The sequence below is a fragment of the Stegastes partitus genome, unplaced genomic scaffold (genome assembly GCF_000690725.1).
Source record: "Stegastes partitus isolate 25-593 unplaced genomic scaffold, Stegastes_partitus-1.0.2 Scaffold803, whole genome shotgun sequence".
NCBI lineage: Eukaryota > Metazoa > Chordata > Actinopteri > Pomacentridae > Stegastes > Stegastes partitus.
In genome coordinates this window covers 255,265-281,396 of record NW_007578534.1, presented here as the reverse complement: position 1 = coordinate 281,396, position 26,132 = coordinate 255,265, and the positions used below count along the sequence as shown (strand labels likewise).

At 44.4% G+C, this 26,132-nt stretch overlaps 2 protein-coding genes across 4 annotated transcripts in view; both read left to right on the top strand.

Moving 5' to 3' along the window:
• The window catches only part of LOC103365013 (sarcoplasmic/endoplasmic reticulum calcium ATPase 2), a 40,058-nt gene extending 22,520 nt beyond the window's left edge, over window positions 1-17,538 (top strand). For 2 of the 3 annotated variants that reach the window (XM_008292340.1, XM_008292338.1), the window contains 18 exons: window positions 4,914-4,994; window positions 5,858-5,943; window positions 6,373-6,528; window positions 6,672-6,813; window positions 7,073-7,239; window positions 9,814-9,902; window positions 10,060-10,162; window positions 10,266-10,397; window positions 10,551-10,670; window positions 10,790-11,008; window positions 11,124-11,247; window positions 11,407-11,618; window positions 11,838-12,058; window positions 12,159-12,361; window positions 12,685-12,770; window positions 12,877-13,010; window positions 13,172-13,289; window positions 13,483-15,282. In XM_008292340.1, the coding sequence (XP_008290562.1) occupies window positions 4,914-4,994; window positions 5,858-5,943; window positions 6,373-6,528; window positions 6,672-6,813; window positions 7,073-7,239; window positions 9,814-9,902; window positions 10,060-10,162; window positions 10,266-10,397; window positions 10,551-10,670; window positions 10,790-11,008; window positions 11,124-11,247; window positions 11,407-11,618; window positions 11,838-12,058; window positions 12,159-12,361; window positions 12,685-12,770; window positions 12,877-13,010; window positions 13,172-13,289; window positions 13,483-13,755 (2,666 nt within the window). In that variant the 3' untranslated portion in view covers window positions 13,756-15,282. Of the gene's footprint in view, window positions 1-4,913; window positions 4,995-5,857; window positions 5,944-6,372; window positions 6,529-6,671; window positions 6,814-7,072; window positions 7,240-9,813; window positions 9,903-10,059; window positions 10,163-10,265; window positions 10,398-10,550; window positions 10,671-10,789; window positions 11,009-11,123; window positions 11,248-11,406; window positions 11,619-11,837; window positions 12,059-12,158; window positions 12,362-12,684; window positions 12,771-12,876; window positions 13,011-13,171; window positions 13,290-13,482; window positions 15,283-16,450 lie in introns of those variants that run through there. The other variant, XM_008292339.1, reaches the window with a different exon arrangement.
• Window positions 17,539-18,567: 1,029 nt separating this feature from the next.
• Window positions 18,568-26,132, top strand: part of LOC103365010 (breakpoint cluster region protein-like) — a 117,422-nt gene continuing 109,857 nt past the window's right edge. Inside the window, exon 1 of the mRNA XM_008292331.1 lies at window positions 18,568-21,043. Within this exon, the coding sequence (XP_008290553.1) occupies window positions 19,417-21,043 (1,627 nt within the window). The 5' untranslated portion in view covers window positions 18,568-19,416. The remainder of the gene's footprint in view (window positions 21,044-26,132) is intronic.

The following is a 26,132-nucleotide window of genomic DNA, read 5'->3' as shown; positions in this document are numbered from 1 at the left end:
ATTTTAGAGGAACATAAGCTAATTCAAGCAAGTTGCTCGGCGTGCTTTATGTACGCAGTTACAGCCGCGAGATTTACTGTCTGCAGTGGCAAGCTGACCATAAATATGGTCCCGAGTCTGATAGATGGGTCTCCGAGATCACATAAGTTACGAGGAAGGAGTTGATTTACAGATTTCGGTTGCATAATACGGATCTGTGAAATTATTTGCGAGAACTACGATAGTGATGTTTGCTTAGCTGAAGAGGTATGTGTCCGTGTGTTTCTGTTAGCAGCGTTGGGGAACCAAGTGGTCCACCAGCGTGCGTGAAATGCAGGAAAAGTGATGTATGAGTGTTGTGCCAGGCTGTAAAGTGTCTTGTCAAACCAGGCGTATGGTTTATGTCCTCCTTGTACTCTTCTGCCGTCACAATCTCCGAATCTTTGTCAGAGCAATTGTTGCTAAGTGGTCAGTTACACTTTGTTTGCTGAGTGTGCAGATTGCTATGGTTCTGCGACCCGCTTTGTGTTGAGAACATGCTTTTTCCAGGCCTTTCTTTGTATACACAGTGAGGGTTATGCCCACTCCTGCTCTCCCAGTCATGAATACACTTCTTTCTGACTTGCGTAAGAGTAAACCTACTGTCTCAACTACCTAGAGGACATCAAGGATAAGAGGACACGTTCCATTAGCGAGATTACCTCAGGGATGTGTCTTTCCTGCTGTGTTTGCTTACTTGTCACAGTTGAGTTTTTGGGTTGTTTTGAGCAGCTTGCTTTGCAGTACGAGTAAAAGTATCACTGACCACAGTTAGGTTTATGTGACGCACCTGCTTACTTTTGCATCTGTGGTGTAGATCTGAGCTGCTAGCTTAAATGATCTAGTTCATATCTATGTGGCACAGTCACCGCTCACTGAGGACATTTTTAGATGCGGTGGCAGTCTGAATCAAAATGTCAGGTTTCATTAATTTATTAGGTTTGAGTTACAGCAACACCTCACATTACTGCTGATGAAGGTTTTGTGTTGAGCACAGGGAGCTGATGACTGTTTTGCTGTGGACTGATTTCCCATTTACAGTCACAGATGCATGCAGCTCGGAGTGAGATGGCTGCCTGCCACAATGTCATGAAAGCCTATATATAGACATTTTCAGCATTTAGAAAGTAAACAACCCCACATAAAAATGCTATTTCAAGGATCATGTGTGTGCAGCACAAATCCTTGCATTTCCAAACCTTTTTTGACCACACATCGCTTTTGGATAGATGGCTCTGACTAGCTAAAGCGAGACACATGATCCTATGAAGCAGCTATAGCAGTGATAAAACACAAACTCATTACCCTCTACAGGTAGTGATAATGGCCCGTGTGTCACTTGTATCGCCAGCTGGCAGCCTGGGTTAAAGGCACACACAAATGGAGTTGCAACACGAGAGTAGGTCATCAGTTTATTTACTTAGTGTGACAGTAACATGATGTCTCCTATTGTGATTGTCTTTTTAACATTCATTTCATGGAAATTTTTCCAAAAGTTAAATGTTAGAAACGTATCCTTTGCTTAATTGACCGCACCAGGACCGTAATAAATCACATTACGGACAAGGTGTCAAGGTGTGAAGTTGCCAGTTTTGCTGGTTATCTCCAGTTATGTCTTGAGTTGCGTATCGCCCACGTCACAATGACTCACTGTTCCTTCGTTGAGCTATTCACACACTCTGTTTGGTCTCTTGACTATTGCAGGGTTTCATTAACAACCCCGAGCGAGTCTACTGGTGTTATTTACTGCCAGGCAGCGCTCTGAGGCAACAGTGCCAATTCTTTTTCTCTTCCAGCTTGCTTTTGTTTCACCTTGCAATTACTTTTTTGGATGTGAGATGTGACACTGATCACCTCTGTTCTTTCTGGCTCATAGTTTAACCCGCAGTCTGAGTTAATGTTGTCCTCCGCTGGGGAGGAGACAGCAAGGCAGGATGTAACATGTAGAAAGGATACAGATTCAATTCGATAAATAATTTGTGCTCCAGATGGCCACATGGCCAGATTTCCTCCCTTGTGTTTAAGAGTGTAGGATAGTCTGTCTATTGTCATCACCCAAGCCATTCGTCTCTGCCTGTCCTTTGCTGCTTCTCTCTTCAATTTGTCTGCACTTCCTTGCTTCATTCCTCTGCCTCTCACACGTTCAAGGATGTACTTCATTATTTCTACACGGTGAACATGATATGCACTGCACAATGTCATGTGTGTTTGTGTATGTTCAGGTTTTGTGTTGTGATTTTTTTTTTTCCTATTCATGAGAGAATTAGACGAGTCCCAGGAGAGCCGTAGGGACTCATGAAAAGCCCCAGAAGGCTGCGAGCCTACGTGCGAACACATCAGAGAACCTCAGTAACTGCAAGAGAAAATATACAACCCCTCAAGGCCTCTAAAGTTTCACTGGACCCCCCAGGATGAATAGTTGGGTGCAGGGTAACGTGCACTATAACTCAAATCTAAATATAAAGCTCAGTATGCGCTGTTTTGTTTCTTTTGTTGATTTCAGATATTGTTGAAGTGATTGTCGGCTGTAGTCCACAGTTCCTGAGCTTTATCGCACGAGTCAACGCTTATATTTCAGCTGCATGGGGTAGGGTTTCACATCTTAGTCAGGATCAGGGGGGGTAAAAGTCAGGATCCAGGCCCTGAATAGTGTTTTAAAGCGACTGATGGAGTGTTATCAGTTAAGCGTATGCAGCCTGACATTTGTCCCTTTCTCAGGGGAACAGATAACACAGATAAAATCCTTTGTTCACAAGGGAGAAGCAAAGGCCCCTGTCCCAGAGGCTGTCCACTCTTTCCCATAAAAATGAGAGCTAAAAAGAGCGTGTTCTGTAAGATGAAAGGGAGAGAAAGACGTGTCACCCTCGGCTGAAATAGCTGCAAATTTTGGATCGCTGCAGCAAAGTACTGTAGATAATTGCAAAATAATTGCATTCATTGTGTGCAAAATAGAATGAATTTTAATATACAGTAACAGCAATTTCAGAAGCAGAGATAATTGTAACTTATGCTTATCTTTCTAATTAATACTGACCATTGCATGCTTTGCTTATTGCTCTCATTGCCTGTTAAAGTGGGTTAGTCTACTTGCTTTGACCTTATTCCCAGTATACACCAACGGGTGGAAAATAGCTGGGTGTTTCGCTATTACTCCGAGGTAGGAGCTTTTCTAATTAATGATTTTCTGTGGGAACCTTCCCACAGGGCTTTGAGCCTTTAATATTTCCAGTGACTGCAGCTCCTCGGCTCCTCTGCGCCGTCCCTCATGCTACGCTTGTTCATCTCGTGTGCTATCTCCTGTCTGTTACGGCGGATCTAATTTAAAGGCAGGCAGGTGATGATGAAGTGGAGAGCCTGTGATCAACTGGAGGACCAAATTTGGTAGTGCTGCAGCTGCTATAGGCCGCGAGCATTTTCCCTCAGCATGACCTCAGCATTACCACATGTTGCAGTAATAACATTTCTAAATGAATTGCTCAACGTCAGCAGAAAGTGAACCGATGCTGTTATTTGCTTATTTTATTGGTTGCATAGTTCTTAACCAGAATTTCGCCACTTTGTTCTGTGTATGAGTAGCAAACCCTGTCACAGATTTATAAGAACAGTCGTAATGAATGAACTGTCTTTACGCGAGCACACGTCACATCGTTTCTATTTCGGCTCGTGTGACGTGGAGCGGGTTCTCCTTGCTTAAAACAGAAGTTTTTCGCTATCATCCCCCCTCCCCCAAATCAAGCCGCATGTTTTCAACTGATCAAAATAGTTTTCCCATTTTTGGACGTGTGTTTTGCAAAGACTCATCTAATCCTTCTTCCATTCTCTCCTCTCCTCCTTCCCCTTTCCTCTTCCTCTCCACTCAGAAGGGCACTGCAGAGGCCCAGGGGTTGGTTTACATGTCTGTCACCACGGTCCACAGAGAGATCTCTTAAGAGCCTCTGGGTCACTGCTTTTACTTCTATCCTTTCAAGCTGTGCGATGTCTCACTGTACGATGAAAGTAAATGTTCCTTTGGTGCAACGGTAGCGTTTTCCATCGTGCTTACCTCTTTGGGATTAAAATATCAGCCATCATTTTTGGGTGCTATGGGGACCCGTAACGAACATACAGGCTTAACACGACAGTTAAGTTTGATGGAGGGATCATGATTGTTGGAATCTGAAGTACATGGATTCGACCTGTCAAAAGGGGAACATATAGCATGCTTGTATTTCCACAAAGGAAAAAAAAGCACTTAAGAATCTGCATTCATAAAACTCTGTCCTTCAATCAAACCACGGCGCTGAAACATTCATATGTTAGTGCTTTTATCTGTGCAGGTCAGACACAACTGCACATGAAAGCATACAAAGAATTCCAACTGTTTGCTATTCTCTTTAGAAAAGCTAATAAATGTCAGTGGCTTTAATGGTGCTTACTGGAGAAAACACTCGTTTGAAATTCAGTGCGTGTTTACATTTTGCATTTGCTTTACTGGGGAACGCTAAAGTCTTCTGTTAGTGGAAAGAATGAGCAGCAATCTATTTACGTCCTGTGCAGATGAGTGGAACATTAATAATTTTCGAATGCATGACTCTCCCCGAGCCTCTCTAACAAATAACTTGAGTTTGATTATTTTATTTCTCCCATGAGCATGAACTGGGATAACATGGCAGTCGAATTAATTTCCAAGGGTTTAGTGTCTGCGTGCGGTTTGCGATGCGTTTGTTTATTGCTTTTGTCTTTCCGTGATAAAAGACCCTGGTGCCTTTTTACATCTGGGACTGTATCGCATCAAATCGCCTTCTGTTGTATCTTGTGTTGTTCAAAGTGTCCATCCACCTGTAGTCTTTCCAGATGTATTTAAATTGTTAAGAGGTACTTAAGTAGCTTATATGTGCTGTTGTTTCCCTCCACAGTTGGTGATAAAGTGCCTGCAGACATCAGGCTGTCTTCTATCAAGTCAACCACACTGAGAGTAGACCAGTCCATTCTTACAGGTAAAGCCATTTTTTTTAAGTCTTTATTTTTTTTCATCTGTGTGAGCTCTTGCTGCCCTAACCGTGACATTTAATCGTATATTTACATCAAACCCTCCTTTAAACGCACAGCTTCCATACTTCTAGGCACTTCATTCTTCTCTTTTGTTGCGTCATTTCTATGCCTGCCTCGTCAACCAGCTCACCTCTTTTGATCAGCCCATACATATTACAACGAGAAAAAGCAATTTCCGCCTCCTTTTGACGCACATGCCCTCATTACATTCAGTAGCCATGGCTGCTCAGTCAATACCCGACCAACAAGAAGCGAGCGCGACGCGGATGAAACCGAAATGGATGAACGTGCGGACGGATAATTAGACAATGAGGTAGATGGAAAAGATTAGAAGGGGAGAATATTGAAGGACGGATAATGTATGAGAGGAGAGGTTTATGTGAATCAAGTCCTTAAATCTCTTGTCTTGCTCCGCTGCCTTAATTGGTAGCAAATTCCATGGGATATTTTAGTGTTTGAGCTATTTTTCTCCTCTCTTCCTCTCCCCATTCATGGCCATACCGCCTGTCAAACGCTCCCTGGCTTACTCTATCAGAAGTGTGCAGGCCCAGCACAGTTGATTACACACACAGACCCACACAGTCTAATCACGCATCAGATGAGGGGTTTGAAAGGCAGCGGCAGGGCAGCGTTTGATAATTGTCAGGCCGGCTCAGTCGGCTGCGAAACCTTTTCTACGCATATCTCTGCGCAAAAGTGTCAACCAACCAACAGAACCACCACTACATGCTCTGCAGTGTAGAACTCTCCCAATGCTTCCTATTCAATTACTATGTTTTTTTTTTTTTGCTTCTTCTTCTTCCTGCAGGGGAGTCTGTGTCTGTGATCAAACACACAGACCCGGTGCCCGATCCACGTGCTGTGAACCAGGACAAGAAGAACATGCTGTTTTCTGTGAGTTTAGGCCGTTCAGTGTGGCCCAATGACATACTTCCTTTGCATCTGATTACACCTATGAAGGAAACAGTGCTCTTCCTGGTCTTCCTTACATTCACTTTAACCAGTTTTACAAAATGTTGAATTAGTAATTTGTTTCCTTGACTTTCTAGTTTACACACACACGCTTGAGATTTGTTGAAAGGACCGTTCATGCCTCCAGTGGCTGCTTTCACTGTGATTGAAATGTGTTTTTTTAGGAAAGTGATATAAGACTCAGATGACGTGAGCTGCATGCTGGCTCTTGCCGCATGTAAAATCGCGTCTTTGTGCCTCATACATGTCTCAGAGTTGTTGTTGAACTAGTTTTACCTGTTTGCCCAGAAGCCTGATGCATAATGGTTTTTTTTCTTTCTTTTTTTTTCCCTCGCTGCTCCAACTCCACAGGGTACCAACATTGCTGCTGGTAAGGCCGTCGGCGTGGTCGTGGCCACAGCTGGCAACACTGAGATTGGCAAAATCAGGGATGAGATGGCATCAACAGAACAGGAGCGCACGCCACTGCAGCAGAAACTGGATGAGTTTGGGCAGCAGCTGTCCAAGGTTAGTCAAGTTACATTAGTTTTTTTCCCCCCTTTTGTATCAAATAAAGAAATCAGCTATTTCTGCTTTATCAAAATGTATATTGTTGATGCATTTATGATTAAATGATATTAATATGATCTTTGCATAATGTTTAATTCAAGGTGATCTCACTGATCTGCATCGCCGTGTGGATCATCAACATCGGACACTTCAACGATCCCGTCCACGGAGGCTCCTGGATCCGAGGCGCCGTCTATTACTTCAAGATAGCCGTGGCTCTGGCAGTGGCTGCAATTCCTGAGGGTAGGTTGGGGAGCTACACAAAGACAGCCGTGTCCTTGATATGCTTGTTGCTCTGAGAGGCTCCAGTGGAAAATGCGGGAATATAGGCTGTCTTTCAATACTGATGATATGGGGACAAAGACAGGGTTTTTTTTTTTTTTTATCACTTGAGTAAATAATATAAATGGCAGTCTACATCTCTTTCTGGAATTGTTCATCTCCTCCCATAAGTCTTAATAATCCTCTTTCCCTTTGTGGGCTTGTTGCTGCTCCTCTCCAGGTCTGCCTGCTGTCATCACTACCTGCCTGGCTTTAGGAACGCGGCGCATGGCCAAGAAGAACGCGATTGTCCGCAGCTTGCCCTCCGTGGAGACCCTCGGCTGCACATCTGTCATCTGCTCTGACAAAACTGGCACGCTGACCACCAATCAGATGTCTGTGTGCAGGGTAAGAGAACAGCGGGCGGCGGTTCTTAATAGAACGATTGCTGGTGGATTGTTTGAGGGGATTTCATGTATTTATTTTCTTCACGCCACCATTTTTGGGACGCGAGGGAATTTTAAACTGGTTTTTGAAGAGGCCAGCCTCTTTGGCAGTCATGCTCTGTGGGGAAGCCCATCAGAGGTCCGCTTTTAGAAAGAGACAAATGTTCATATAAATAAAAACATAAAATGATAAAGAAGCGTGTTAAAGAACATTTCAGCTGAAAAGACGGTTTGGACGTTTTGTCAGCTGGGTCTGTCTGATCCTTCTCATGATGGGTTGTAGTGAGTTCTAGCTGGCTGTTTAGAGTTTGTTGGGTTTTTTTTAAATTTTAATTCGATGCATTTGATTCAACTGTTTATCAGAAATCCTATATTTATGCTGTTATTTCCTATACTTGTGCCACAAGGTAATTGCCAATCTTGAAAGTGATTAAAATCAGCTCATTAACCTTCAACAGTAAGCTATTTACATTCTTCACATGCAGCTTAGAGATTAAAGACATGGTTAATTAATCTGATCAGATTAAACAGGCATACCAGAAGTGATGTAATTATATGGCACAGCATTAAAAAAACTAAAAAAAAGTCCGACAAAGACCATCAGGGATCACAACCAAACCCATGAATGAGACTGAGGTGTGTCTGTTATGCATCATCACCACTTGTGTTCATATATACACAGCGTAAAGACAACTTCAGACCACTCGGCTCTCGTATATACACCACACTGAGGAATACTCGCTAAATATTCCTGCCTGCTAAATATGATGAATAGGATGTGCTCAGAGCGTCTGACTGGCTGAGCTCACTGGATTAAAAGTTAATTGTGGATGGGCATCTGAAGGGAGTGATTTTGGTATTTTGAGGCTTTAGAGAGGGATTGCTTCAGTGAAAATCTTAAGTGGCGTACCTTTAGCATTAAACAGATGTGATTCCTAGTGATTACATTCAGGGAAGCTTCTCTTAAAGCTAGCTTTCCTTGCATATACTACACTGTGACCTCATTTTTAGGTCCCAAAATGTATCCAGTTGCAAATTATGTGAATCGTGACGATAGCGTTCACATTGTGTCAGCAGCACCTTGTGTTGCAGGCAGTGTATGGCTGTGCATATCCTCCTTTAGTAGCAGTGAACAGTGTTTAGACTGAATGACTTACAACAAATAATGAAGGCTTAGGGTTGTATACAGGCAGAAGTATGTATGTGTTATGATCCCTGCTATGATCATGCTGTATTGATTCACTAGTCACTGTCTATTCTTGTCTAACAAACATATATTCCTGCGTATTTTTCCATCTCTCCATCTTTTTCAATGCTTTTCTTCAGCCCCCACCCCCTATTCAAGCAGCATGCTGATCAGTATGCAGTAGTTAGTCATTTGCAGCAAAACCAGTAGAGTTGCATAACTGACCTTGTGTCTCTTTCTGCTGTCTCTCTATCTTTTCATCCGTTGCCCATCCCGCACAGCTTTCTGCAAGTGAAACCTATGTTGAGCAATTTTTCAGACCTTTTACTCAGTGGCTGGAGGATGTCATTTCTGGCTGTTTGATGCATTTGAGGCATCTGCAGCATCCAAGATGCCCCCTGTCCAAATAGGGCACGACTAAAATTAGTTGCCCTGGGTGAATGAGCGTTGTTATTCAATTCAGTTTCTTTGACTTGCTCTTGTGTTTTGGAAAGGACTGCCACTGACATCACTGCTTTTTGTGGTCTTGCTGGTGCCTGAGGGGAGTGTCGCCGTAATGCCAGCTCATCATTTTATTAGAATATTTCTGTTTTCATCCTTTGTGCATGTCTGTTCTGCCCCTCTGTGTAGGACAGATGTGGTGCCTTGGATTGAACACTGTGTTGTGTATGAATGGCAGCATGGTTGTGATATCGATGTTAACAGTTCTGGTGTTCTGTCACTCAAAACCTCTGTTCCTCCCTCTCGCTTGTTCGGCTATGTCTTGGTTCCATTTATCTCCATCATTGTACAACATGCTTTATCTTTTTCATATTTAATCAACAAAATCTGCTTTGTACATCTCAAATTAAAAATAACTTTCTAGACCAAGTTTATGATGGCGCTGAGTAAACATGACAGTGCAGTGACTTTTCCCATCCAAAGGTTTGAATTCTCGAGTATTTCTACAGATTCTGAGTCACTTTCTGATGGGGTGTATTCATGTGGTCTGACTGCACTCAGTGGAATCCTGACATTTATGGAGCCTCCCCACCACCGTGCTCAGCGTCTGCTTTGGCTCAGCGTTTCCTTATTGTAACCTGTTCTATGTTAGGGTGGACTCATAAATATGAAGGGGTTTTTGTCAGGTTTATTGTAGTGTGCTGCCCCCTGCTGGACGCCGTGTGCACCAGCCTCTCAGCTTCCCTCTGCACTATAACTCATTACATTTTTAAATAATGAAATGGATCCAGCATTTACCACCTTGCTTAGAATTATTGATTCAGCCGTCATTCACGTGGCACTTACCCACCGGTAATAGACGTGCTGTGTGAGAATCAAGCACTAACGGTTTGTCTCTGCGATTTCCAGATGTTTATCATCGATCGGGCAGAAGGAGATCACTGTTCATTAAAGGAATTCACTGTTACCGGCTCCACATACGCCCCAGATGGAGAAGTGTGAGTATCCAGTGTGCTGGAACATTAAATGAGTGCATTTTTATCACGATAAATCAGAAGCATTTGTGTAGAAATGGGTGCTTGTCTTGTTTTTTCCCTTAAAATCTGCACAGCTGCCTCACCAGCTCATCCCTTCCTCCCTCTTTGATTTGTTTAGGTTCCAAGATGGCAAAGCTGTCAGATGTTCCCAGTACGACGCCTTGGTGGAGCTGGCCTCTATCTGTGCTCTCTGTAACGATTCCTCACTGGACTACAACGAGGTCGGCGGTGTTAATTGGTTCTTACTCCTGTGAGCGCCCCCTGATGGGATTTTCTGATGACAATGACTGACCTTATCATTCATCTCTGCTCGTGTCAATCCAGACCAAAGGTGTGTACGAGAAGGTGGGCGAGGCCACAGAGACGGCGCTCACGTGCCTGGTGGAGAAGATGAACGTGTTCGACACAGACGTTAAAGGCCTGTCCAAGATCGAGCGAGCCAACGCCTGTAATTCTGTACGTAACTCTGTCAAATCAATTCCTAGCTTTTCTATGCTTTATTCAAATACGTTAGTGTAACCCTAAATACAGAAATGCTTCTAAAGTTTTCATTTCGTCATTGAAAAAAGAATGAGTTCCTTATTGCAGTTGTTTTCATCCTGTATTTAGGTCATCAAGCAGCTGATGAAGAAAGAGTTTACGTTGGAGTTTTCCAGAGACAGGAAGTCCATGTCTGTGTACTGCACTCCTAATAAAGCTCGCTCCTCTGTCGGCAAGATGTTTGTCAAGGTGAGAATCGCACACGCTGAGCTTCACACCTGAGGCGGTGACATTTAATAAATTAATCCAAATATTTATCTTACAACTGCATGCTCCTTTCTCTTCCTCTTATCGGTGTCTGTTTTTAGGGTGCCCCCGAGGGCGTGATTGACAGGTGCACACACATCCGAGTTGGCAGCAACAAGGTGCCCTTGACTCCCGGTATCAAGGAAAAGCTGATGTCTGTTATCAGAGAGTACGGAACCGGCAGAGACACCCTGCGCTGTTTGGCTTTGGCCACCCGAGATAACCCCATGAGCAAAGATGATCTGGTGTTGGAGGACTCCTCTCGCTTTATTGAGTACGAGGTGAGGACTGGGACACATGGATAAGCTCGCTGGGTTCTCCCTGAAGCTTTTGCTGCGTTTTTCGTTGCCTAATGCGCTGTGGCTTTTGATAACTTGTGTTTATTTTATCATTCAGACTGATCTGACATTTGTGGGCTGTGTGGGAATGCTGGATCCTCCCAGGGCAGAGGTGGCGGCCTCCATTAGGCTCTGCCGTCTCGCAGGCATCCGAGTAATTATGATCACTGGAGACAACAAGGGTATGTAGAGAGAAAGAGAGAAAAATAAACTGGCACAGATTATAGTTTCATCAGTGTTCAAGCACAACAGAGAAGATTAGATCACGACTTAAACAGGAACATTACTTGCGTTTAAGGACTCCTGTGGATGTAAACGTTGTGCTCTCGTTTCTATTCCAGGCACGGCGGTGGCTATTTGTAGACGTATTGGCATTTTCGGAGAAGACGACGACGTTTCCACCATGGCTTTCACCGGCAGAGAGTTTGACGATCTGTCACCTGCTGTACAGAGAGACGCGGTGGTCAAGGCCCGCTGCTTCGCTCGCGTCGAGCCGTCACACAAATCCAAGATTGTCGAGTATCTGCAGTCGTATGATGAGATTACAGCTATGGTGAGGAGAAAGTTTACGCCTCGGTCATACATAATAGCATTAAACATTCCATTTTTTTCTGGTACAGATGAGTGTTATTGTGCGTACGGTGGTGTTATCCTCTGCTGTTATCTTCTTTGGGTTTAAGCAGAGAACATCAGATCAAATTGAAGGTGGCTAGTTTATCACAGACTGTGAAACACTGAGTGATTGCTTGTCCTGATTTCACCCTCATGTCAGACTGGTGATGGAGTGAACGACGCCCCCGCTCTCAAAAAGGCTGAGATTGGCATTGCCATGGGTTCAGGCACAGCTGTGGCCAAGACCGCCTCTGAGATGGTGTTGGCTGACGACAACTTTTCCACCATCGTAGCCGCAGTCGAGGAAGGCAGAGCTATTTATAACAACATGAAGCAGTTCATCAGATACCTCATCTCCTCAAATGTGGGCGAAGTTGTCTGGTAAGGATAGCTGGTTTATAGAAACACACACAGATGTGATCACTGCACAGCACACAGTTTTCTGCTTTGTCACACTCATTGTTGTGCTTCCTTTTCGTAGCATCTTCCTGACCGCAGCTCTGGGCTTCCCTGAAGCTCTCATCCCGGTTCAGCTGCTTTGGGTCAACCTGGTGACCGATGGTTTGCCCGCCACCGCTTTAGGCTTCAACCCACCGGACCTGGACATCATGAACAAGCCTCCACGCAACGCTCGTGAGCCCCTCATCTCTGGGTGGCTCTTCTTCAGATACCTAGCCATTGGATGTAAGTGGGGACATAAATATTGTGGAGGGGAATGCATTCTGACTGAGTAGGCGTACATGCTGTGTCTATGTCTATTCATTACACTGTGTTGCAAGGACTTTCAGAACAATGCCCGCTGATATTCTTGTTGTCTGTGCAGGCTGTGTCACGAAGTCACAGCCAAAGCTAGCATAGCATCGCTAATGTTGTGGAAGTAGACATTTTGTGCTTTATCAACAAAAATGTTCATATAACTGCTGCTTCCTTCTACTCAGATGTAAGCCAGCGGGCGTCCGTGTCACCGTCAGCGTGTCTTAATGACGACTCTTTTGTTTGATAACAAGGTTACGTCGGTGCTGCCACTGTGGGTGCTGCTGCTTGGTGGTTTGTTGCTGCTGAGGATGGGCCGAGGATCACCTTCTACCAGCTGGTAGAGCTTAACTACTACTCTCATGCTAATTCAGTTCCTTCACCTCACAAATCAATTGTTTTTTGTTTTTTTTTGCTTAAACCTGTATTTGTACCACCCCTTATAGAGCCACTTCCTGCAATGTGGTCCAGAAAATCCTGACTACGAAAACTTGGACTGTAAGGTGTTTGAGTCTCCTTACCCCATGACCATGGCCCTGTCTGTTCTGGTCACCATCGAGATGTGCAATGCCCTCAACAGGTTAGTTTGAACGAGGCATCAGTTTTTAATAATTGCATTTTCCTGATCTTAATCTCCTCTTTGGTATTCACTCACCAGTGTTGTGCTTTTTGTTTGAAGGTCTCTGAAGTCAGTGTGTGGCTTTTTAACAAGCTTGTCTGTTTGTCTTTGTGGCGTCTCAGTGTGTCAGAGAACCAGTCGCTGCTGCGGATGCCTCCCTGGGAGAATGTGTGGCTGCTGGGAGCCATCTGCCTCTCCATGTCCCTTCACTTCCTCATCCTCTATGTGGAGCCTCTTCCAGTGAGAAAGATTTTTCACTTTGACATAGAATGTGGTGCTCTGAGTCACACGGGGCAAAAGAATGACACTAAATCAGCATTGTTATGATATTAAAATGATTCATTCTGCTGTCGTATCTACGGCACCAAAGAGCTGATGCTGTTGGAACATCACCTGAGCTGCAGCCTGATCAGTCTTGTGTGTTTCTTTCCAGATCATCTTCCAGATCACCCCTCTGAATCTGACACAGTGGTTAATGGTGCTCAAGATCTCACTACCCGTCATTCTACTGGACGAAATGCTGAAGTTTGCTGCCAGGAACTACCTGGAGCCTGGTAAAGAATTGGAGAAGCCTGCCGGCTCCAAAAGCTGCTCCCTGTCTGCATGTTTGGAGGGCATCTCCTGGCCCTTCGTGGCCATTTCCCTCCCCTTGGTCCTCTGGATCTACAGCACCGACACTAACATGGCCGACATGTTCATGTCCTGACTGACTTGAGCACAACCTCGACTTTTCCATTCCCCACCCACTGCCATCACTTCCCTCTTTCCTCTCCTCCTCCTCCCTCTTCTCTCTCTGCCTTCCTAAATGTGCATAGTTAGCGTGTGTGCGCGCGTTTGTAGAGTTAGTGTGTGTGCCTGTGCGTGCCGACCGCGTGCGTACGAGAAGGACCAACTTTAACACATGAAACGTAACGAATACTATCAAAAAATGTTAACATTAAGAAGTCACCTGTTTTAAGTTGGGCTAGGATTTGTGAATGGGTGAGGAATTCAACGTGAGTGTCAGAAGACCATCACTCCCATAGCTGTGGACTTGCTGGTTGCTGGTTTGAAAGAAAAATATACTGTTGCCATGTTTCCTTTGTTAATATTTGCCTTTAAGGTTCATATTTTTAACGATGTTTGGAATATAATTTCTATGTCACTACAGTAATAACAGCAGCGTTGTTTTGTTTAACTTCCCTCGTAATGAAAAGGAAATTTAAGATATCAGAAATGATTTGATCTGTACAGAGATTCAACACTATTTTATGCAACTTTATTATTTTTTTTCTTTTCTTTTTTTTTTAAAAATGGCTTTGTAAATTGTTTGACCAGCGTGGCTTAGACATATACCGCCTTGATTTATTTTCAAATGTTTACCATTGTGTCTTCAGTATAAACTCAGAACTCTTGCAGAGAGGACAAGCTCCATGTGGCAGACGAGGACGGGGGGAAAGGTTTGGGACTCGGAGTGAAACGTTTGAATGCTCAGCTTAAACAAAACAAGAGAGAGAAAAGAAAAAAAAATATTCCTGATAAAACAACAGCCGCATGTCCTGTGACCAAGCATGAACTGTACGTGGTTTCTCATTTCTAATTTAATTGTGTATGTCCCCCATGTTAGAGCGTAAATTAACTACATGGATGTTTTTCTTTTTTTTTTTTTTTATTGATTGAAAACAAGTCAGTTTTTCTGCACTGGGCAGAGCACAGCTACCTCAATACGATAAAAGAAATTTTTGTTTTGCTCATCTCTAGATGCTTTTCCTCGACGGTCTTGCTAAAGCGTAACATCTGAGGTGTGCCCCTATTCGCTTGTGCAGAAAACAAAGAACAAAATCTTCCTTCCCGCTTAACATTTTTAAGGATATATTTTGTTTGTATTGATTTGTGACATTCATTAACTTTATTTGTGGTGGTTTTTTTTTTGCTCTGGAGACAGAACTGGGTGGGGATGCTGTACCATCTCCATGGCGTTTGATTCAAAGGACAGTAACATCAAAATCTTAAAGAGAGAGAGAGAAAAAAAAAGAAATACTAATCCACCAAGTACTTCAAATGAACTTGGATTGCAAATAAACAACCCAAAATGTTTTTTTTACTTCAAGGAAAATACACTCATAAACCCTTTGAATCAAGTGTTTTCTGTCTTTATTTAATACGATGGAGGCCCGTGGTTATTCTTCATATCCAGTGTTTTTTTTTGTATGTTCATATAATACTTGAATACAGATCATTTCAGACATATGAATGCTTTGGTTTTCTTGGCACAACATGGCAGGCAGGAGATACTCACGACACACACACATACACAGCCTGACCTTGTGTACATTCGACTCTTCCGGGCTTTAACACTCAGAGGGTTTGTGGCGGCGTAACATTCGTCGGATCAGAGCCAGTCGACTGCACTAATCTGAAGCATCTATATTTTTTTGAATGGAAATTTTTGTGTGAAAACCTCCCTCCTCCTCCCCCAGCCCCCCCGTCTGAAGCATGTTTTTTGGGTAGAAGCCTGGGTTTGTTCGCACTGTGTGTTTGTGTTCCACGTAACAACTGTGTGCTTTTCTTCCCCAATGCCTTCCATTGGCCCCCCTGTCACTAGAGTGAGTATCCATTCGTTTTATTTACAACATGCTGCTTTACTACAGATTTAATTTGGTTAATCAAAACCAGAAAAGAAAACTAGTTCTCAGAGACATTCCCTGAAATAGAGATGTGATTATTTTATGCTGTTAAAGTTAAAAAACATTGTAAGAAATGATGCTCTCTAGGATTTACTGAAAGTGAACATGGGCTGTATAGATCAGCGGTTCTCAAAGTTTTTGAGCCACGACCCCCAAGATAACATAAGTCTGTTCCTGACTCCCCCAATTCGATTTTTTCAGTATTAAATTTGTTATTCATGCATTAATGCGTTAGAATTTAATGTGTTAATTCCACAGATTGATCTTGTTACATTAACACGTTAATCACGTTAATTTTCTTTTGAATTAATTGAATTTATTTCCAACAAATGAAAGGAAAAAAAATATAAAAGCAAAAAAAAATAATTTGAAAAAGAGCAAAAAAGCAATAATAATATTAATAAGTCTGACAAAGGAGTGGGAACACATATACAACTTTAATTTTGACAGCCCAACTAAATGTAGGCTTTATTTATTTTTACAATAATCTGGCGACCCCCTGAAATTATCTTAGGACCCCCATAAGGGTCCCGACCCCCAGTTTGGGAACCACTGGTATAGAGAAAACTCCACATGCCACTATTGTGAACGTCACTGTGTGCTGATCTTTTCACCCCTTTGACACAAGCTTAAATTCACTACTTTTATAATAGAAAGATGTACAATATATAAAACTATACCTTGCAGTCTTTAAGTGTTTTGTCCTGACGTTGTTTTCCTCTCCCCCTCTTTCAGGTTGGCTCTCATAAAACCTTCGTATAATTTTAAGAGTGGCCTCAAAAGTTGGAGACGTCCCAACTTGGCCGCTCGCTCCGACTTCACACACCTCAGACACCATGATGACCAGCAGTACGTACCCTTGCACAGGCATAAAGGACATCACAGTAACAGCACCAAATACCGAAAGGGTATACAAAAAAAAAAAAAGAGGGGTTGGGCCTTAGACTGGTTCCTTTGTGCCCGTGACGACACATGACCACACACACACACACACACACACACTTATACCTCCGTGTGAAGATGCTAAATCAGTACGACACTACTATTCCAGTTTTTGTGTGCAGGGAAGTTCTCAACGCCCTCGACGATCCCTCTTGCATGAAGAACTTACTTCCATGGTAGCTTGTCACCTAGAGAATCTTTAAAAACACTGGGTCGAATGGTCTTAGATGTACATCAGTGTACAAAAAAACATCCATGCATGCGTTTCAGCTGTACGTAGGCTTTGCAATTTGTATTTATAGATTCTAATGTATAATACTCAAATGACATATTAAGATGGTTTTAAGATGGATATATCATAGATATTGGGAAATCACTGTTTTTATTGTAATGGTTTTGGGTAATTTGCACAACGTTAGACATGGAGCAGTGACTCATGCTGAACTGACTGTGCTCCACTTGAGTTTTTTTCTTTTTTTTTTTTTAAACTTAGATTTTCTTTTCCCCCCCATTAGTTGAACTACTGTAGGCTGTTCACTGATCCATTTAATTTCATGAATTAATCCTTTGCAATGAGTACAACAGGCTGACACTGATTCATTGGTAATCCTGCAATACAACAGTGCTCTGTTTCTTATTGCCTCTGCATTATTATTCTGATTATTATTATTCTTCTGTATCTTTATCAACTGCTGTAAAACTGTGATCTAATGTGAGGCGGCCCGTAGAGTCTCCTCAGCGACGACACCTGGTCGAAGAACAATATTAACCATTATGTAAAAAAAAAAACAACAAGACGATCATTATTGAGGAGTAATAATGATTGTACATGCATTACTGAGGTTGTGGTTTCAGGTAAATAAAATAATATAGTATTTGAATTGTGTCCTTTTCCTTTTTTTCATTGTGTTGATGTAAAAAGTGACGTCAGATGAGAATTATTGTGTTTAATTCCCAGTGCAGAGAAAAGTCGATGGATCTGACTCGATTGGTGGAATTTATAATAAAAAAAAGAGGGTACAGTATTGAAGTAGAGGCGTGGATCGACCTCCAGGTGCAACAGACTGTTCCATCTCTGCATGTCTGTATTTCCTTCAAGATATAAAAAAATAAAGGAGGGAATGCCACACAAAGAGTCTGAATAAGAGTTTGGAAGTAAGACGTAAAGAATGAACCTCTTAAGACCCGAGCTCTTGTTTGATATGCATTTTTTTTATTATAAAAAATAGAAAGAAAATACAAAAAAATATATATAAAATGTTTTAAAAATAGTCATAAAAACAAAATAAAATTGAAAAAAATGACTACTGTGGTAACATAACCCAAAATGTGACACCAGGTCTTAAGAGGTTAAACTAATAATGCTCTAAACTAAGATCTTGAGGTAAATTATTTACTTTTTCCACAAAATGTGTCTGGAATAAAGACCAAACGCCAAAAAAGTGCATTTATTTCTGTACCCTCTTACTCCACTGGGTGGCAGTGTTTGGTTAAAGATGCCAGCAACACTTTTACAAGCTCACCTGCTCGTCAGGTAGGAACTTAAGAGCAGTGACATCATGAAATTATCTTTATTAGTGGTCAATAATCATAAAAATAAATACACATCCTAGTGGGAATACTGGGAGTAATAGTTTCTGGATACATTTGGAGACAGAGATTGGAGTCTCCATCGTGCGCCAATTATGCGTCACAAGCCCTTCTTGGATCATAGTGAGGCTTGCGCAAAAGTTTGATTTTTTTTTTTAACCCTCCAGAAAATAAAAGTAACAATCAGGTGAAGGGGAGACTTGCATCCATGCTCTGTCTCTTTAACCAGCAGGCTCCCTGTCACTGTGGTCCCTCCCATTCTTGCAGCCCTCCAGTGTTGCTGGCCTGAGATGGGAGCGCACACAGCAGCACCATCACGGCCGAAGAAACGGGATAAATCTGGAAGGAAACGCTGAAAAAAAAAAACAACCAACAACATCTTGAGGAAGAGAAAAAAAAATGGGATAACGAAACAATTACATTTACTTCACACCGGATCCCGCCGCTCGATCCCGTCCTCCGAGAAACTCAGATGTTGTCGTCGCCTGCGTTTTGCGCTTTTTTATCCATTCTCCTTGAGCGCAGCTGGTACAAAGGCGCTTGGTCCGGAGCAGCAGCAGCAGCAGCAGCAGCACCTGGGATTACAGCCACATGAATGGACCAGAGTGACCAGAGCCTGAGGATGGTGGACACAGACAGTGAGTAAACCAGAGCTGGATTAAAACACTTTTTTTTTTTTTCCCCTTTCTCCTTTCTCTGTGGGAAGCAGACCACCCGTGTTCCCCCCACCAAGACCTACTGTCATTGTGTCGAGGATGATTTTTTAAAAACCTTATTCTTAAAGTGGCCTTTTCTGGAATAATGCACGAGCAACACGAGCTCTGTCACAGCTTTTTATTCCTTTTTATGTCTCACACATTCCCCGGGTTTCCTCTGACTGAACAGCCAGTTTCTCTTGTTCAGAATGGGATGTATTGTTGCGACTGCGCAACCCACGACAAGTGTCAGCAATTAGACTGTGTGTGTGTGAACGGGTTACCTCAAGGCCTGGTCTAAACACTGCCACTGCTTTCTAACTGGATTTGGCCATTGTTGCCCAGAAGGATTCTGTGGGAAACTGGACTCAATTTTTTTTTGTTTTAAAAAGGGGGCCAAACTGTGCACTCTTGGCATCGTTCCCCCCTGTGTGTGTGAACCAGGGCCGGTCACAGAAATAAATTAGGCACAATATGGTGGAGCCGGTGGGATTCATTGAAGCGTGGAAGGCACAGTTCCCTGAGTCAGAACCCCCCAAGATGGAGCTGCGATCGGTCGGGGGCATCGAGCAGGAGCTGGAGAAGTGCAAAGCATCCATTAGACGCCTGGAGCAGGAGGTGAACAAGGAGCGCTTCCGCATGATCTACCTGCAGACCCTCCTGGCCAAAGAGAGGAAGAGCTACGACAAACAGCGGTGGGGCTTCAGGAAGACGCCGCTCAACGAGGGGATGGACCCCGCGGCCACACAAGGTGCAGAGTCCCAATCCCAGCAGCCCCACATGCAGGAGACTGGTGGAGTTGGTGTTGTAGTAGGTGGCAGTGGAGGATATGGCGGTGTGAGTGGGGTTCCTGGGGATAGGAGCCGCTTCCAGCCTCTTGGAGATGGAACTGGCAGGACCAAACCCAGGCCTCCGCCAGCCAGAAAGTCAGCCTCCCACGGCGACGGCCTGGAGTCGGCCTTTGAGGTTCCCCAGCAAGCAGAGTCAACATCCTGTGACAACCTGGACGGCCTCTCGCCATCAAAGCAGAGAGGAGGTGTCACCGTGTCGCCCCGCAGGCCCACCCTCCCACCCCCAGACAAGGACCTGCCGTCTGACCCCAAGGACAAGCTGGGGATGGGACTCGGCGTGGCAGCTCTTAGATCCAACTTTGAGAGGATCAAACGGGCCAATTCTCACTCCGCGGGTGATGTAGCGAAGGGCCAGGAGAAGCAGCCGCTGCCGCCGCCACCACCCTTCTACACCAACATGGAATTCCACCACGAGAGGGGTTTGGTCAGGGTCAACGACCGCGACGTCTCCGACAAGATCAGCTCCCTGGGCAGCCAGGCCATGCAGATGGAGAGGAAGAGGTCTCTACACTCCCTCCCAGGTAATCTGGCGACGGTGGCAGGGGAGCTCCGTGCCAGGCCGGTGTATCGAGGACGATCCACTGAGAGCACCTGCGGCTATGATGCAGAATACGAAGATGGGGAGCCCAACCAGCGGCATTCAGGAAGAGCCAACGGGGGCAAACCTCCACCCCCTCCGTGGCAGCCCTCCGAGTTCCAGGCCTACTCCAGTGTCTATGTCGGCGGGGTGATGATGGGTGAAGGTGGCAGTGGAGATGGAAGAGGGGGTGGTGGAAGTGGGAGTGGCGTCACCATGAGGGACCACGGTGGAGGTGACGACCACCTCCTGACCTGGCCACGCCGCTCCTACTCCCCAGGCAGCTTCGAGGACGTGGGCGGAGGCGGCGGCTACACGCCAGACTGCAGCTCCAACGAGAACCTGACGTCCAGCGAGGAGGACTTTTCCTCGGGCCAGTCCAGCCACGTGTCGCCCAGCCCCACCACGGCCTTCCGTCGGCCCTTCAGAGAGAAGAGCCGCTCGCCGTCCCAGAACTCCCAGAACTCCCAGCACTCCTTCGACAGCAGCAGCCCTCCGACGCCGCAGTCCCAGAAGCGCCACCACCGGCAGCAGGGAGGCCATGTGGTCATGTCCGAGGCCACTATTGTGAGTGTTCGCAAGACTGGCCAAATCTGGCCACCTGCTGCCCATCATGACCTCCTGCCCCACGGTAGACCGTCCCATGACAACAGTTTCCATGGAGACCACTTAGGTGAGTGTTGGCTGCAGTCTCTAATCTGTGTTGTGGTGGAGGGCAGGTGGGCTGCGGTGCAAAGAAGACGCACAGAAACCGAGCCGGCCTGCTCGTGTGTGTGTGTGTGTGGAGGAAGGAAAAAGAAAAATGAATGAGAGCCTGAGTGAATGAGTGTAATTTAGTCATGCTGGAATTATGTTGGCATTTGTTTCTTTTGCATTTTCAGACCCTTCTTCACATAATTTGTCTTCCCTCTTAAAACCACAAAGCAGCCAAATGCTTGGAGTGATTGATACTGTGAGCACGCATTGTGTGTGTGTGTGTGTGCATGTGAGCGCTGTGTGTCCTTTGGATGGCCTTGCGTGGGAGACAGATGAAAGATCCACCTCTGCTTATTCCTGGAATGTCAGTCGGGTGGGTGAACAATAAATGTGGTCAGCCTGGGTTGAAACTACAGGTCTAGGCTTTCTCAGACGACTCCTGCGGCTCTTGGTATGGAATTCAAATCACAGGTGTCTGTCTTCCTGCTGGCCTGTCTCTCTCTCTCTCTCTGTCTTTCTGAACAATGACAGCAGAAAACTCTTCCCTGAGCCACAAGCCGAAACTTTTCACCAGCTGTTAGCGCGGAGCAGAACAAAGGAAATCCACTCTCATCCCTCCAAACAATTGCGAGCAGTTCGCCTAACCGCTCAATAGCAGCCTTTTAGAGCCACGGCACCTGTAGCAGAGCGACAGATAAGATGAGCAGCCTCGGGGATGAAGTCGTGAGCGCTGGTTGACCAGGCTTTGAGAATTAGGAGTTGACTGTAATTGCTCAGTAAAATTTCCATCGTGGAGCCTTGTGCCAGGTCACAAGAAGCAAAACCAAACACCGCTCGGGTAGTTCAAATATTTGATATCATTTTTTAGACATGGAGGGTTGTTTACCGAGGCGCGGTTTGCAGCAGTCGCACACATTTTGGTGTGTTGTCTGTCGATGTTTTTTTTTTTTTCTTCTCTGCTGTGGAGTGTTTTAGCGCCCGCTGTATTGTAACAGATTTGGGACTGGTGCCCTGCTTGACCAGACAGGCAGCAGGGTGCTGGCATCACGGGCCCGCGATGGTGCCAGGATGAACTGGAAAGAGGGGAGGATAGATAGTAAACGGGAGAGAAGTATGGATAGTACTAGAGAAGAGGTGGAGTCTATGAAAACATAAAGGGAGAGAGAGAAAGTCTACCTGCACAATAACGCCACCGCTAATGCAACAGGAGTGCCTTATATTATTAATGTTCTGCTCTGTGCGGTTCATTTCTGAACACATAACTGTCATTTGCGGTTGCAGCCCGGTTTGCAACCCGATCCGGCTCATTGCCTAAATATCCTGAACGGTGAACAGGTCTCTGTCCATCTATAATTCATTCATTTGAATAGAACCACTGACACCGTGGCCCTGGAAGAATCAGCTAAACTGCTTTTCCAGGCATCCGGTTTGGGAAACACTGTGAAAGCAGAAGACCTCTTCCCTTTTAATTACCTTTCCCTCCCCTGATGGAAAGCCATCGCTGCTAAATTATTAGCTCCAACAACTAGTGAGGTTGTATGCAGTTTGCAGCAAACCCGGATAGCGAGTCCCCAGCAAATGGCCAGCTAATTCTCCAGCTGCTATGTTTAGGATTATCACTGCACTGTCTGCCCTCTTTTGTTTTATCATCTTTTCCACAACAATGAGCCCTGTGGGAAGTTAGGCGAGCCGGAAGAGCAGGGCTGGAGATGGAGGATGGGGGGTATGATGCTGCAGACAGCGATGCATTTAGCGGGATAATCTGGAATTTGAAGCATAAGAAGTGAAATGTTGATTGGACACCCTGCAGAGTGGTCTTGTTTTCTGCTCGGGGTTTAAGCTGAGGGCAGACAGACATGATGTTGACACTGAAGCGGAGGATAACAATGAACGTCATTTTTGCACCCCGGCGTTGTGTATGTGTTTTGTTTTTTTTTCACCAACCAGAATAGAGAGAGAGAGAGAGGATAGTAAAAGGGGAGAGGAGTGGAGAGAGTGTTTTCGGTGGGCGGCGGATGATAATAATGAAGAGTGGGTCGGTGTTGTGAGGAAGACTGAGGGAGGCAGAGTGCAAGGCAGAGCTGTCGTTTCTCGCTTCATTGGTCAGGGATGCGGGGGCTGCAAAGAGGCACAGATGGGAAGAACTCTCCCGTTGTGTAACAGAAACACACAGTCAGGCTCGCACACACACACAAAGACACACACACACACATGCTTGATGTTTACTCTTATACCTTCAGGCTGCTTCGCCTTCAGCAGTAGGTGTACAGTATGTGTTCCTGCGTCGTGGCCCGAGATCGTTTTCAGACCGGGTCACAGAAGAAGAGCCGGTGGTAGGAAACAGCCGGGCATTGTTGGTCCTTCTCTTCTCTTCTCTTCTCTTCTCTTCTCTTCTCTTCTCTTCTCTTCTCGTCTAATGACACCCGTAATTGCTTCATGGTGTGGTTTGTTTATTTAAGGGGCATTTTCAGGATGAAAAGCGCTCCACGCCGGGCGGAGATGAGTCGTTCTTTTGTGGTTATGACACAAAAAACCAAATAACAAAATGGAGTGAAAGAATAAAATAAAAATATCTCCCTCGAGTGTTGTTCAGTGAGAAACGTGGGGACGCCTGGCGAGCAAAAGCTTTAAATGTTTGGAGTCAAAATCTTTCGGTTGCCAACTTTTCATTTTTGAACTGAATTGAACAAACATGAGGTCGAGTGTTTGATCGCTCAGATAATTGAATAGTCTTCTTTTACATGACCGTGACTCTATTTTCTGACCTTCCTGCAACAGCAAAAGAAATTGTCATGAATTTGGGATGCAAAAATTAGCTTAAAATGGCCAAAGGTTATTAAAAAATGAGTAAAACCAGGAAAATAACACACCGGCAGTAAAGAAAGGTAGAAGTAATACGAGGTTTGTGCACTAGCAGGCCTGGCAACTGGCTTTTTTTTCAGGGTTCACCAACCAAACCCCACACATATCGCTCACCCGGAGTTTAAGTGAGGTCAGTTTGTCGGAAGAAAGGGAGCTTTCACTGCCTCCTGTAATGAAATGTGTGGTGACCGAAAATGGCAGGTCTCTCCATATGTTCTTTCCATTGATTCATTTGAAGGCAGCTCTGCCTCTAAAGCAGTGAATACCTGTGGGTTTGTGTCTCTGACGACGGGGATACCAAAGCGGGACGGGCCTGAGAAAGCTTCAATGGCTGTATTGTCCGCGGCCTCCAGCTCCCGCCGCTGAGCTCTGTCAGGTAACAACCCTTTTTGCTCCGGGTTGTTTATCAAGCCTTTTTTTTTTAAACACGGAGTATGTTTTTGCATCCAGAAGCTCACCACTCCAGCACCTATGGCTAACTTAGAATAAACATTTAACCTACTACACATGTTTCTGGATGTGGAACGCAGCCAACTGCCAGATTTGAACCCACAAGGCGACACTTCCAACCGCCGCGTCGCTGCCGAGCCACCGACAAAATCAATCTTGAGATACTATTAAAAAAAAATAAAAAACTGCATGAAATATGAATTTGCGGCAAACTTGCTGCAAACAGTTGGTCGAGCGTCTTTCCCCAGTTGTGGCAAACTGCTCATTATAGCCAGACTGTTGTTTTAAGCTGGTAAAGTTATGGCAACATTTTCTGGAAAGGTAATTATCTCGCTGCAAATCATCCACAAGTTTGCTGCAAATCTGCTGCAGACGTTTTTTGCTTCTGGAAAAAAAATCTAGTGGTCCCAGTGACCAGGTCCTGTGGGCTTTGTGTGCAGGCTCCCGTGACATTTACTGACGTCAAGCATAAAGCAGTAATTCTGAAATCATTGATTTTTTGCAAGCGAGGCAAACGGTGTGTCAACAGTGGGTCTGCGTTTGATGCTCGCTCCAGTCCAGGGGTGTTCAGAATGATTAAATTCACTGTCAATTAAATAGAAATATAAACTTCTCTAGTCCAGAAGTAAGAAAGCCCTCAGAAAAAAGTCAAAACTGGTTTGCTGAGTGTGGCGAGCCGCTGTCCTGGCAGGATGATGTCCTAACACCTGTGCTGAATGTGGTTGTACTAAATTTAAATCATTTTTGCCTCACAAACTATATTTTATGTAGTGATGTTAAGAAGTGTCACGTGTAATTGTTGTACGACAAACATAACTGGCATGTGTTAGCTCACGTTAGCTTTCTAAAATAAGATATTTTTACAGTTAAGAGTTGAAAAAATGATACGACGTGAATATCACAAGATAAATGTTGTTTAATAATAATATAAACTACATTTCGAAAGTACATTATAGCTCATATTACAAAACATGGTACCAAATACTTTTTGCTAACGATTTAATACGGTTAGCGAGGTTAGCATAAGCTGGTATTTTCTACTCATTCTATGCTGCATGACATATTTTTCCAATAAAATCGTATTTACATTTAAAAAGGATTTGGGGTTATGGTTGTTTCTTTTGTAATGCATTTTTAAATTACCTTAAATCCTAAAATCTTAAGTTATAATCGTGCAGCCTGATTTAACAACTGACAAACTAAACTTCAGAAGAACTTTACTCCACACAACTTTTTTATAGTTGTATATTTACAAGGCTGGTGCGGTCCAGTCTTGGTTTACATTGGAATATCTGTGTAAAAAAAACAACTGTAGAAGTGTAAAAACACTTTCACTTTTTCGCCATAGTTTTAACCGTCATGGTGGGAAGAGACAAACCGGTCGCCAGGGACACGGCTTGGAACCATCAGAGTCGTCCTGTGTGTGTGTTTCTGGGTAATTTTCTGAATTTATGATGTGAAACACAAACTCACATTCTCTTCCTAGGAAATCAGAGTTATGTGTTTGTGCTGTGTGACTATCTCGAGGGTTTTCCTCTCCGAACGTAAATCCTGTAAGAAGCAAGCGGAGATAACGCCGCGAGAGACGCCGCATCGTCCTCCTCCTCCCCGAGCCTTTGTGGGCCCTCGCGTCATGTGATTCAGCATGTATTTCCACGTGTGCTGGGAGGGGGGCCGAGGATGAAAAGGAAGGATTTACAGCAGTCTGGTGTGGCACAATGACCCCCTTTTCACACGGGGTGGGGAGCGACTGT